Genomic DNA, 14735 nt, shown 5'->3' with positions numbered 1-14735 from the left:
ATTCGATCCTTAACAATTTAATATTGCCATTTCTTTAAAGTTGGCTGCACACCTTGCAATTTATCCTCGGACGACTAAATCGTGAGATTTGCATAAGGAAAATTGACGTCGATTTGCAATGGACACCTTAGTTATTTTTGCTGTGGAATTTAATATGGAAACATTTGCTTTTAAATTGTTCTTGGATAGAGAAAAAATCAACCGCAAAATGGAATACTTATGTAAATATTATTTTTTCCTGCGACAGTGATAGTAGTTAGATACTTGGAACGTGCTCAATTGAATTTGTATTTATGAACAGCTCATGTATGTTAAAAAAAGATTTAAATGTAATTTACAAATAGATCTCAAATAACAAATAGATAAGGCAATGTAAAAATGTCTAGGATAAGGAAATTTTCGGGCTATGAAACGTGGCTACTCTGATCCAAAAATATGCCACAGTAGCTGGGTAATACTTCTTCGGGTCAACTACTTCACAAAAAAAAAAAAAACAAAAGGGCTGTATTAGGTAATTTTACAAATTACTTAGATATTGTATTTCATTTCAAAAGATTAAATATATTCTAAAGTTAATATTCATATTAGTTGTAATACAGAACTAATTATCAGTTATTAGTGATATTAAAGAACTGCAGTAAAACGTTTTATTAAAAGGAAGCTCTCATTTTACGAGCAAACATCAATTGATAGAGTTTATTCTTGAGTATGCAAATTATAAGTCGTCGTATCAATTAGGTGTTTATATAGACTTCCCGTTTATAATAATGTCCTGCATTATTTTAAGTAGGTAGTTGAGGTAGGTCCGTATTTACGAACTTGAAAGGAGAATCGTGACTCGAATCTGTATAGGTATCAGTCTGACTAGATTTAAAACTGACATATTCAATTGTCTGTATGTTTTGTTCGTTTATATTTGAGTCCTATTGGGTTTTTGGACAGGAAATTATATTATATATTTAGCAGTAGTAGACTGTTTGTTGCTTATAAATTGCATAGCTTGATCCCTATCATTACACGAGATGGAATTATTGTCTTCGCAGAATGCGGAGCCCATTTTCCTTAAGGGATTCATACTTTGTATCTTGGTAAATATTACTACTTTTCCTCAATATTTGTAAGGTTATGTATGCTATAATCTATTAATGGGATTAAAATCGTTACTCCGAAATTGGTATCTATGCTAATATTGTAAAGCTGAAGAGTTGCTTTGGCTTGTTCGAATGCGCCATTTATCGAGGACTCTATTAGGTATTTTTTCCGGAACTGTGAAATAATTCCCACAGGACGCGGGTACAACCGCTGGCAGTAGCTAGCAATAACATAAAATAAGGTTCGTGCAGAACCATAAAAACATTAATATGGAGTTTATGTGCGAATTAAATGTAAAACGGTTCTATTTACATATAAAACGTGAGACAACAATTACGTGGAGTCTTTGAGAATCGCCGCTCACCTTGCGATTTAGATAGTCACCGGCCAGTCGTTGCGCCAAACTGTTTACATTGTGCACAAGATTTGCAGAATTCACTCAATATGACCCCGGATAGGGCTGGCTGCTCATTAGACAAAGAATGACGATATTTGGGAGAAACTTACCATGTTATATTAGATCACCAATTTTATTCTGGTGAGAAGACTTAAAAGATCGGGAGGGGTGTAAATTAATTAGGAGGTCTTTGCCCTGAAGTGGGACACTTCGAACAAGGGGCTTTTTCGATATCTTTGGGTCTCTGAGTATAGATAAGTAGTACAAAACATCTCGAATGTCGTACTTTTGCATAACAACATATCGTGCTATAAGTTTAAAATAAGTTGCAACTATTTCTGGTATTCCTAAACTGTCTTTGTGTTTGAAACGCCCTTTCGACAGGCCTGTCGATAAAATTTGATTGATGCCTGTCCCTTTATTTTCGTCATCATTGGCTCTTTGCCTTACATTGTTTGTCTGTAGAGATTGTACAACAAATTGTATCTACAAAGAAGACCGAACGAATCGCAAATCGTACTCCGTCGTGTCACTGAAAAGATCCGCTATATAACTACAAGACTATTTGTAACTGTGGTTCTATTCTCAATATATCCTTCATATTATAACCTCTTAACTCTAAGCAAATCTAGTTCAACAAAACTACCAAGAAAAGGCTTCTGAAATAAAAATTTACGATTCGCACGCCGCGTTAGAAAAGCGGGTCATTGACCGCTGGACCAGTCCTTTTGCGTCGATCATATTAACTGCTCACAAATCACGTTTCTATTCAACTACATTTTCATGTATTTCAAATACAAATTAGCACTGAATCTGCCAATATGTTCGGTCTATTTCGACCGCCCTTGCGACCCGTCCGTCTGTTTGTTTTACTGCGTTGACACGGTTAATGCCTGTGTCAATGTTTACATTAGGTATTTCGTAAGAGTTGCGTCCATGCTAACGTTTGCAAAGGAAGTATTAGTCAATATCTTCGTATCCTTGGGCAAATCGTATCTAGGTGTGTGTTGTTATTTTCCGTAATAGACATTATCTGTTGATATCAATTTCAGGATTATCGTTTATTCAACTTTTTTTATCTTTCAAAAGGAAGCTGGCAATCATACAAGATATATAGAAAAATAAGGAAATCAGGTGTGGCATATCATTGATTACACCTAATCTCCTAAAGTAGCTAAACCTTGAGAGCTCAGCCCAAATAAAGCTGATAATAATATCTAACAAGGACATAAAATAAACCATTTCCTTGATGTGAAAATGTAAGTAGAAGCCGTCGATTTTGCTGATTCAAAAGTAAACATTGTAGAACAAAAGATGGCTACAATATTGGACCCTAACATGGGTTTGTAGATGGGATCCTAAATGACAGAGTAGCGTGGCTAAGCCATCATTTTTAATGTCCTATTGTAGTCTGAGCATTCAGCCACTGGACTATGTGGTTTCAAAGTTTCCTTATTCTTTTTGGAGAACTCCAGCTTTTGCAAGGAGCAACATTCTTGGAGTTGCGAAATTTTATCTCATCGGTTGAAGTTCTTTTGTTTGGAAAGAAGATTTATTTAATGAAGTGCTGAATGTATGTTCGTATATGACTTGGGAAATATGATGATAATAAACATTAGTTTGACGTCGTATTAGCAAATTGCTGATGTGGTGATACTGATCGTGTTGCATATTGTTTTGTGTTTGTTTATATTTTTAATCGGTGTCGTCATTTATTCTTGCATATTTTGCTCAATATCCATGTCATCAATAACTGTCAATATTATTGTAATATGATGCTTTGTAATCCAAAACTTGTTTCCTATAAACTGTGTAGGCATTTCTAATGTTGTTCTATTCCCGGTTTTGCCCCCAACAAACTGATACCTAGTTTTCAACCCAATCATTATTCATCTGATGATCTGCCAAAAGGAGTTTAAGATCCTATTTTGAAATGATGACCATATAGCTTGGAATTAGAGACCATTTGGTACCACTTGTTTTCTCACATAACATCATTTGTTTCATTCAGCCTTTTCAATTAGTCTGATTGGCTAAGTTTGATGATCCATTTAAATTGATGCCATAATTGAACATATGACAGACTTGATACTCACCAGATCGATATAATTACGAGGGCGTTAACTAATGCATAACATTATCTATTAACATGGTTTTTTTCCTATCCTACACTTATGACGATTAAGGTATAAAAATATAAATTATCTCAAACAATTGAGGCCCTTCGTATATTAAGCTATGTCCGGTACCCAACATTTTTTTTTCTATATACAGTAAGTTTGTATATCATGACCAAAATCGTCGAATAACGAAGGGTTTACACGAAAATTTTGTAATGAACTATTTAGAAGGAGAATAGGTACCTATTTGTGGTTAACCCAAATGAAACAAAACAAGCGCTTAAATCGTCTACATGATCCAATAGTGGTCTTAGGCAAACTAGGATTCTAAGATATCGTAAATGTTTTATAGGTATTCAGGAAACCATTTTGGCATACCATAAAACAGTGTTTACTTACGCTCAGTAGAAGCAATATTTTAGAAAGCTAGATAGGAAATGAGTTACTCTATCAATAGACATTATTGGCAAAGTGAAGTTGTCGAAGAACTCAATTTATGATCAGGAACTCATCAATTTTGTATTCAAAATGTCAGCTGATTTACCAGCTACAATCGATTTAACCGATTATGCAATATTTTTGAATGTAATGTTGTTTTAATGTTCATATTTGTCTTGTAACCATGTTTAACATTTTTAATCGATCCATCTCATTGATGTTTTGCATACGGTATCCGCTCTATTTCACCTCTGATTTCACATGGTTCTAAGCACGCGATCAAATGCTAGCCTGAAATATTGCTCAATATTTTGGTTGACTCATTTCGAAATAGCAGCATAGAGACTTCACAAGTCTGCGTTCCTTGTTAATGCTTGATGATTAATTTCGGATGCAAAATCAAATCCATTTTCATATTTGTCTGACACCCTCGCACTACATCATTTGGTTTCAACACCAACGAAAGATAGCAAAGTGCGGACGAGTGCTTACCGTTGGCCCAACCCGTGACAACTCAAAAGAGAGAGGTGGCTAGGCAATTGGTGAGACTGGGGGAGGCGGCTCACGGCAACATGGAAGCGCATTGTCGCAACGGACGGCCGGCGCAACGGCCGCGCGTACAAGCCTGCGCACGCGATTCCCGCCTCGAATGGCCCGGTAGCTTTGACGACATATACGATACTAGTGACGATTACCGACCCGCGATAACCGAAACTCTCGTGTGTTTACAAATCTCATAGGTAAAGTGTACGAGTTTGCCGGGACACAAACTGTTGAGTGTATGTTTTCGCCGCTCGAATGTCGCAATGTTTGTTGTCGTGTTTTATGTTTTGTGTTTTTGCATGTTGACTTAATTCTGTCGTTTTTAACTGCAACTAAGTATGTCATCATGATGATCAATTTCGGGTTTCTTTAATTTTACTTTATTGATGCGTTTTGCACGTTTTTTGGAATCCATACAAACATTCTTATCATTATTTTACCATTGAAATGCTCCAAATAATAATTAGAGACCATCAACTTAATACTGCATTTTTTTGCAGCTTTTAATTGTTTGCGTTTTATACATATAATGAAACTGTAAATAGTACATAATTCTGAGAAATCTTGATTATACAACACTGTTTAAGGCTTTAGCGTTTGATCTTAATACACGAAAAGCGATCTAACGCAGTCGTGCTTGAGGCGATCACGACTGGCTCCAGCTATGGTCGAAATTCGATAGCCATTGTGCGTTTGTGGGTCACCAGAGATCTAAGAGAATCTTTGTTCCAACCTAGTATCATCTGTTCCCACAAATAAAGTTACTAAGTAACTTGAAGCTGGTCGGGAAATTTTGTTAGAAATAGTTGGTTGAAGTGATACCTGAGCTTCAAGCACTCTTTAAGTAAAATTGTTAAGATAAGTAAATGAATTTTATCACTTGACAATGACACTGAATTAATTGTGAGTAACTGCTTTTTAATCCATACTAGAAACTTCTATCCTCTACTCCTTTTCGCATTTGACGGGTGCAAGTATGAAAGAGATGGGAAAAAGTCCCCTGATCCTATATTAGGATCAACTAATACTGGTCGCTTTGATGAGCACCTGCTTTCTCAAGGAAAAAGCCGATTAAAACTTCCTTGTTCTATTTGAGGAAGAGGCAATTAATTATTGTTATAATAAAACAATTGACCTGCAGTCCATGTCTATTAGTCTTGTAAGTAATGAGCTCTTGATTGATGTTTCTGCATTAGTCATGCACTGTTGCTTTGAGTTATTATAGACATAAGAAGTTTGACCAGACGGTATTTTCTATTTGTTGTAGTTTGTTTTGAATAACAATTATTTTTGGGTTTCAATGATCCCTGGGATTAAATTCATAGTTTCTACTAAGACATAAATGAGTGTTCTCATTTTGGCTGGGCATTTATTTATCTAATTTGTCCTATAATGCCAGAGAATGCCCACACTCCCTTTTATTATTAGTCACAATTCCATCGAACTATCTGCCAATAATAAAATATGCAAGGTGCGATGACTCTGTACGCAACCAAAGCACCGGACTTACACGTTCCCATAAGTAATAATACGGCTTGGCGAGTGCACCGCTCTTATTATTACTAATTATATTCATGTCATAGGCCTTGAGCATTGCCAAAGAAATTGCAACGTATTCAGTCATCACGACGTCTTGCGTCCTGCACAACGAAGATAAATGATCTAAAGTTACCTTGTTGTCGGTACGCGCCGAAGGTTACTTCATACAAATTGAAGGGAACTACTTCACGTAGACGCAAAAAGATCAAACCCTTTTCTCGTTTAAGCTCGCCCCTGACAGAAATGTTTGACCTTAAACTTTTAAACGTTGAATTGCGTTCTTCGCTTGATGGACCCTTCAAAATATTGTACGTTTTTTATCTGCAGCTGTCTCTATAATTAATTGGCCTTTACGTCTGACAGTATTTTGCACATTATCGTAAACCTTTGTGAAGATGAGTGTGGAGTCGTTATGAAGTAGCCGTGCCATACAAAGTTGGAACAACATATTTAGCCGTGCTAATATTAGCCCTAAACGTTCTAAGAAACAGTAAAGACATCCTGCAGACATTTAATATTGTCATTTGAGCGATGAAGTCTGTACAATAAACAACATTATTGTCTTTGCTTGTACATAATGTATGTACAATAGTAAAGTAGGGCCGGAGGCGCGTGTGGACGTGACTCACTTACCGTGGGTGTCTCATTTCGTATGCGCAGTCGCAACGCCTAGGAAGTGCATTCGTGTACATACATTCGTACTTGCTTGCGTAATGTTGCGAGCGAAATTGTTATAAGAATGTATTAATTTTCTACTTGAAAATATTAATGGATTGATCCCCACTACGCGTATCTGAATGACTAAGGATTATTTGAAAACGACTCACTCACTCAATGTTTTATTTAGTTTCAATTAAGCTAGAGGTAAATCTGACTAAACAACAGTCTTGATTGACAACCATAAAAAATAAATGCAGTCATTGACTCCTCAATGGTTCCGGATTGATACATATGATCATTCAAAACTGTAATATTTTACTACGAAAAAAATCCAATTAACACGACATGAAATTGCTGACTTTTCTATTAACAGTCCTCTTCGGGTTGGTGACCAGTTAATTACATACGTTTTAATTTAAAATAAACATTTCTCGTAAAACCTTTTTCTTATAAAACTTTGTACTCAAGCGTACATTGTCCGCTGCGAATAGAATGGCGATAGTTCGATTTGCATTTAAACAGTGCCGATCGACTCATAAAGTTATACGGATGGCAATAAAAATGTTAATCGGTTTAATTACGTATTTCACCACGAGGATGTGTTTGTTTTGATTTGGTAAATGCATGGCTAAATGTTTTCTAAATAAAAACTTTTTTCCACAAAATTACAAAATATCTTAAGTTTGCAGCATCTGTACGCGATTATACCAGCAGTTCTCAAAAAATGCGGATCCAATATCGAACAGCGTCCGTCCGGTTTGTCATATCACTTTCCATTAACGGTAAAATTTTACTACAAGTACGTGACTATGAAGTAATTAAAACGGTCCGCGTTTGACCGCTTAGCGCTTTTTTAACTGTTACTGCGGTTCTCTCCGAAAAAATTGGCGGATGGCGAATTGACGACCTTATCAAAACACGCTGCGCTCCGAGGTCGTTGAACCTGCGTTTTGTTATTGCCCGATCTAATACTACAATAGTGCTTAGAATTCCTATCGAAGTATTCGTATTGTGGCCGTTGAATTTACACTGCAATTGTGGACATGACAATGCTTGGCCACATACCGATTATGTTCATTGGTTCACTGCCACTAGTGTGTTTGACACCGATGCAGATTATTAAGCTTGTAAACAAATGAGGGTGATGACACTTGAATAGGCCTACGGTATAACAAGTTTCGATGACAGGCGTATAATTTTATTGTTTCGTGAACCAGATCAAAATGTCAGATTCACCGTTAGGTGTGAATGTGCCGATAGCGGAAATACCTGATAGTTTTATATGTCCCTTTTGGTTCGCTTCATTGTTCTTTGTAATATGGTTTTATGTTTCTGGCTGATTGAACAAAGAGGCGTCAGGGTGAAACAAAAGAATAGACAGAAAGAAAGGCAACGGTCTCCCTCTCTGCCTCTTCCTCTTGCCTCTGCCTCTTTATTAACATTTTTATTAGGTCTTAAAGTACCTACTAAACATACTGACTCCAATGTCATAATAAATTGCATTTGTTCATAAAGTCTAACTATGAATATGTCAGCTTTAACATCTGGTGTATATCATATCAGTTCCGAGAACTATTGGCAAACGTGATGCTCCAGTCACAACAAAGATAGAAGATTCAATTTAACATAACAAATTACACAATAGACTATTATGTGGAGACGCTTGGTTTTATTTATGGCTTTTCTCACGGTGTTAAGATTTCTTAACGTTGAAGATACTTATTTTAATTAGACCATTTATAAGCTCGTTCTTTGGTTTCGTTTCTGCAGAGACGAACAGGCAAACGTCAACTGGTGGAACTGCTTAACTGATGTTTTGTGATTTATATATGTGTAGTTGTGGGAAATCTGAGTATGCGTGATAGAAAACCAAATAGAGCAACGTCTCAACCCTTTATTATTAATAATTTTGCACAATGCATTCACCCACGCCACATTTTGTTTTAAAAAAAGAAGTCCATTCCATAATCACCTATCCTTATTTTTTGAATAAATATGCTATCTACTTCCGTTCGGCTTTATTACTGGAAGTTTGCTTTATGAACCAAAATAATTGATAATCAAGGATTAATTATAAATCAAAATACAAATAACTGACAGCGCTGACTCTGGCCGCCAAGTAACAACATTAAAAAGTTGGGGCTTTAAAGAAGATACTTAATCCTCTGTATAGGATGTGTAATGACGTCGAAGTCCCAGTCTGGTGTTTTAGTGCTCTTATTTGAAGGTATAATACGTGCTTAATATCTAAAAGGATCAACAAATCACGCTGCATAAACGAAACAAATCACAATAATGAACAATACCGACAAATTGCACTCATAAACCACACGTTCACTATTTCTAGTTTTAGAACGAATAGTTACTGCCAGTTGTTAGATGAAATATCGCTTATAGGCGGACGTAACAACGGACCAATTAATAACTATAATGACTGCTTTGTTCCTGCATTAGCGTTGACTCAACTCGTGACCGATATGTGGGACTCAGATCGTATGAACAGATTTATGGCCAGTTTTTTATCACTCTTTCGATAAGTACCCGGTAAACTTAAAGGCCTGATCATTTCATACTAATGGCTGGGTTATGATGTCTGAATAACCCCTAAACCGTTTTTTGTAGAGCTCCCAAAAGTAGCATTAAATAAACAAAGAGTTAACACTCTCATAGGTACATAAGACAGGTATCAAGAGGTTAATAAATTGTAAGCAGAAAAGGACCAAAAGTTGTATGAGTTACGGTCGAAGAATTGACTAATATTAATTGTCGAACTCAAAGGAGATAAATAGATGTTAATTTTGTCAAGTCGACAAATATTTAAAACTGTTTGTTTGCGAACCAAAGGACCAGATAACATTAGCCTATAGCTTAGATACATTTGTATGGGCTGTTATTAGGTCAACGTGCTCCTAGCATCCTATGCATGGATTATAGAAGTTCCGTCCCAAGTGAATTGAAGTTTCGTTGAGGATTAGACACGAACTGGTACGAGTAGGTGGAACTGACTCATGCCAATTTCTTGTACGTACTGAATAACTTAACAGTTAACTGAACTACTGAATAATAAAGCATTCTAGCTTTTCAAGGAAATATGACGGCCGTCAATGTGATTAATTTTTTGTTTCAATATAATCCACAGACGCAAAAAGGCAATCTCAAAAAATACGGTTTAAAGTGTCGTTCCACGAGCTTGTAAAAATCACGATAAAAATACGCAATTAGGGTTGCCATCATCATAAAATTAAAAAGACGGAATTTAGTTGGCTCCATTTCAATATTAATACACTTTAAACGGTTTTTAAATAAGGGCGGTAAATATTTATTATTCTTAATCACACGTCCGTTTTAATATTTTCTACTGAAAAACATTAAAGCGCACACCTTAATGATCCTGTGGATAATCAAAGCAATTATACTATTCCGTAGTAATCGGAGAACTAATTTAAATGATCATAAAGTTTTAAAAGCACTCCGCTTATATGTATCCTTGGTCCTCTATGTAATTGAACCGTCAGCCATTAATGTCCATGGGAGTATTCATGGTTATACGGAGCGCACTCAAACAGATGACGTTTAATTACGTGAGATGTTCAATTTTTCCGCTTGTAATAACAGCACGGGGACTATAAATGTTATTCCAGAGCGCCTGCGCCGTCATTGTTTTTACTTATCAATTATTCTGCACGACTGTACTCGATGAATTTATCGTTATTTGTAATAAAGATACAATCTTAGGCTCTTTAGTCGTCCCTTCCGTATTCTGTGTCTGCATCACTCGACAATTACTCGTGAATGCAAATAAACATTAATTGTTTATTACCGCGCTCTTTATTCCACTGTTTAAGCCTACTTTTGTCTTGAGTGCCTGACTGTATGTCGGCTCGATTCTGAGAACATAATGTAACTGCCCAATCACGACCGCAGAGCATTCGGTACCCACAACTAAGTTGCAATCCTAGAATTAAATGGCAAGCTCTAGATTGATATTTGTAACTGGATAAATAATACCTCAGTCGTGCACAAGGGTCGCGCTTCACTGATGTGGAAAATATCGTCAATTTACATTATTGGATACGTGAATGGTTGTTTAATCTCGTCTATATCTAGAAGCATCGATGCGCAAATACTATGTTAAACGCACCTGATTATCATTCCCAACTAATTTCAATTTCACTGCTAACCAATCGGTTCAGGGGGAGTGACTTAAAGTAGATAAGCAGGAATCAGGTGCTTGATTATATTTCAGTTATCTACTGAATAGTGTAATGAACCTTACAAGGCCAAAGCCTCCTCGAGATAACTCTATAAAACCTTTTAGTTTTATGGATTCCGTTTCATTCCGCAACAAAATAATTCGATATCGAATATCTTTACGACACTCGAGTGGCGAACGAGTACTTATATAGTACGGTCATAATTTTAACATTTTAAACAATTCAGCGGCTGCAGACCATGCCCTAGGCGTGTGGAAGAATAATGCACCAATAGTGCACTCTGTACTCATGTGAATGGAACGCTATGTGCTGAACTGAAAATGGGAAGCGGAAAGTTTGGTTTCCAAGTTAAAAAGGACAAAGTGAACATGGGAGCCCCAAAGACTGAGTGTAGTGTTAAGGAAAAGTGTCAAAAAATACAAAAAAAACTTAAGAAGACTGAAAACAAGAAGACTGAAGCTAATGCACGGGAAAAGACTATCTGGTGGAACCAATGCAACAGTTGTAAGTTAAACTTGTGTTTTGATTTTTTGTGCATAATGCATTGCACTGTAATTATTTAATTTAATTTATTGGCAATTAATTATAAAGACATAATGATACTCGAAACCTTTATACAATTACATTGTGCAATTATAATTACTTAGCCGTAAACGATTTCCAAGAACAATTTACCATCTGAGCGTGATATTATTGTAAAAAAATATAACAAAAGTAAAGCATAATAGAACAATAGAAATCAGAGATTACCGGTTTGCATTAATGGAAGACTAAGGGCCCCTTGAAGGGCCGTCATGTTTGTTACGCCCTTTGAATGTTCAATAAGGGGAAATTAGATCACCAAGGTTCTAACTTTTGAAATCGACGAGTAGGCTTAACTGCACAAACGACAAGGTATCGAGGCCAACAATGTGACCTTAAACGTTGCCTTCAAATAATTTGAGCCCTTCTAATGATTGAAACGGTGATTACGACATTGACTTTTGCGATTAATGTAACCCTGTCCCTAATTTTGTACTTTTGGATTTGGACTTGCTTTAATTATAATTATTTAAGTATGGTATTATGAATAAACTTCTGCTGATTTTACATTATTAACTAATATACCGTTTCTCCGTCATTTTAATAACGTGAAAACTCTTGATCACATACATGCACATTTATAGTAACTAATGTCGTAAATATCACCGTAAAAGTATGTCAGTGGAAAGCGCGAGAGAATCCCGAGAAATCTATGCGCTAATGCGTCGTCTGCGCACGCTCCCCAGTTTCCACTTTCTAAACTGGCTAGACTGCGCACGGTTTATAGTTCAGGAACCACTAGTTGCACGGCCGCATGAAAGTTGTTTTATTGACATTTCCTTATGCGAAGGATCATAATGCCCACGCTAAGAAGCCGCTGCACCAATCATCTAAAACATGCAACTATAAATTGTATTTTTTTTTATTATTTTCCATAATTAAAGCCTGTCCTTCAAGTACTACTTTTTCCGCGTCAAGGAGTAGTTTTTCTTAAAGAATTCTTCAATCTTCATTAGCGGTGTCGAGATTGACAAGGAAGGTCGTTCGCAGGCAGGTCATTATCGAAAGTACCAGTTGCTATACGTCTTTTGTTCAGTTTTATTGGCTTGTCATTATCATATCACCTTATTTGGATTTAACGATTTATTAATCGGTGCCCTGACGGATTGTTTGTTCGTGTATCGGACATCTATAAATTATTTTATTTATTTATTTATTTATTTATTTAACACTTTTGTACACATAGAACACAAACAATAATAAATAATAGGAAAAAATTGTACAAGGGCACAGCTTATCTCTAATGAAATTTCTTCCAGCAGGCCCGTTATGGGAGAGTTAGAAATAGAAGAGATAGGTACAGATAGACAGTGTAAAAAGAAAGAAGATATAACCAATATATAATCACTAACATAAACTACTTAAATACATATATATATATATATAAATATAAAATAAATACTATATACATCTATGACAGAGAGGAAAGATAGTGTTCTTTCAACTTGCGTTTAAACACAGTTTAATTATATTTCTTTTGACTTATCAGCGGGTATCACATGAATATTTATATGATCTCCTTGTGGTAGTTTATTTAGCTCTGTGGTTTGTGTACTTTTATTTTGTTTTAACTGTTTCCTCATTAGTTTAATTGAGAGAAATGTTCTTTGATTAACATGCTACTTGTAATATAATCGAAGGCTTTTATGTAGTTTAGCTCAAGACATAAAATAATATGAAGTCGTTCACGATGTTTTTCTGCAAATGATCCATACATTTTATTCAAGGTTACTATGACGATTTCTAGTTAAAAATCATTTTGGCAAATGGACTGAATGTTTACTGATCCCAAAAGTTTTGCTTTGATTCACAATCACAATTTCTTTTTCTTGCTTACGACTGTGCGACATAAGTAAATACTCTTTCACACTACACAATTAAAGACTATTCGTCCTGACAGATTATTATTTATTTTCATTCGTTATTTTTTTACGATTCGAGATCGTTCTCTTGGTTTACGAGTCTTTATGACCCACTTAACATCTTACACTTACTATAAATCAAGATGTGGTAAACATTGATTTGTGGACCAGTCCCTTTTAATGAATACGTCATAAAGCGATAACTAGATTACATTTTAATTGTGTAACCAGGTTTTAAATTAACTCTTTCTATTATTTGTAAAATATGGTCTCACAATAAATTGGATAATATGTCCTACCAAAATAGGAGAAAAGTGTAACTATCAATTTCTTTCCGATATTAAAATTAGGTACTGAAGTGACTAATTTGTTATGTAGACCACACCTGCATACAAACTGATAATCAAATGACTACCTAATTCTGTTTAGATATCAATAAATCCTAATCTAAGCATAGGTAGGTTACTTTTTTGCAAATTCATAATTTTCAGTTAATTGACCGATAAGAGCTTATTTCGCAATATCTGTCTGAGTATTTGTTACCTATTTACTTAACTTTATAATTGATATGTATGTATGGCGTAATAATCAAATGATAGTTGTACAATATGTTATTGATACCTTTAGGTAAGTATATTTTGATTGTGTTAGCAAATATGTACCTACATATAACATTTTGGAAAGGCGGGCAGTAATTTGATGATTTTCCAACCCCAGCTCTATTACAATAAGCCTGTGTTCTTTTGTATTTGTATTAAAAGTTTCGTCAAGCAGCTTTGATTATTCCGAAGTTGACTATTAGAAGCTTCACGACAGCCAAAATGCATGAACCAAATACAAGTGCGCGAAGGGTCAAATTTCTAACTTTGTAAAAGTTATATGATGGAAACTGTACATATTATTTAAGACTATTTTTAACCGATACCCTTAAAGTAGGAACTTCTCAATTCGGATGCTTGTATTTTTTTTTAATTTATTGATTTTCTTTTTTTTCTTTTGCGCAGTGAGCGAGATCGACCAGTACCTATGGATGGTCGGCGGGTCTGCGGGTGCCTTGGCACTGACTGGGGTGGCGGCTGCCTCGGCCTTCTATCTCAGCACGAGGCCAAAGCCCGAGAAGCCTCTCGTCACACTACATGAACAGAGCCTGCTGGAACCAGTAAGTATTACTCATTTGATAAGTACTTACTAGCTTTTGCCAGTGGTTTTACATGTGTGTGTATTGAGGGAATTCCTAACCACACATGGATAAAAAGTAGCCTGCATATTGTTCTGATTTACAATATTA

The 14735-nt window shown here is 35.6% G+C and overlaps 1 protein-coding gene across 5 annotated transcripts in view; it reads left to right on the top strand.

Moving 5' to 3' along the window:
• The window catches only part of LOC110376104 (long-chain-fatty-acid--CoA ligase 5), a 51120-nt gene that overhangs the window by 17401 nt on the left and 18984 nt on the right, over nucleotides 1–14735 (top strand). Inside the window, exons 1-3 of one of the 5 annotated variants that reach the window (XM_021334454.3) lie at nucleotides 4610–4787; nucleotides 11230–11507; nucleotides 14452–14606. In XM_021334454.3, the coding sequence (XP_021190129.1) occupies nucleotides 11324–11507; nucleotides 14452–14606 (339 nt within the window). In that variant the 5' untranslated portion in view covers nucleotides 4610–4787; nucleotides 11230–11323. The other 4 variants (XM_021334455.3, XM_021334456.3, XM_064039068.1 and 1 more) reach the window with 4 other exon arrangements.

Source organism: Helicoverpa armigera, chromosome 18, assembly GCF_030705265.1.
Source record: "Helicoverpa armigera isolate CAAS_96S chromosome 18, ASM3070526v1, whole genome shotgun sequence".
In the NCBI taxonomy this organism is placed as follows: Eukaryota; Metazoa; Arthropoda; class Insecta; order Lepidoptera; family Noctuidae; genus Helicoverpa; species Helicoverpa armigera.
This window is presented reverse-complemented; position numbering and strand designations above follow the sequence as displayed.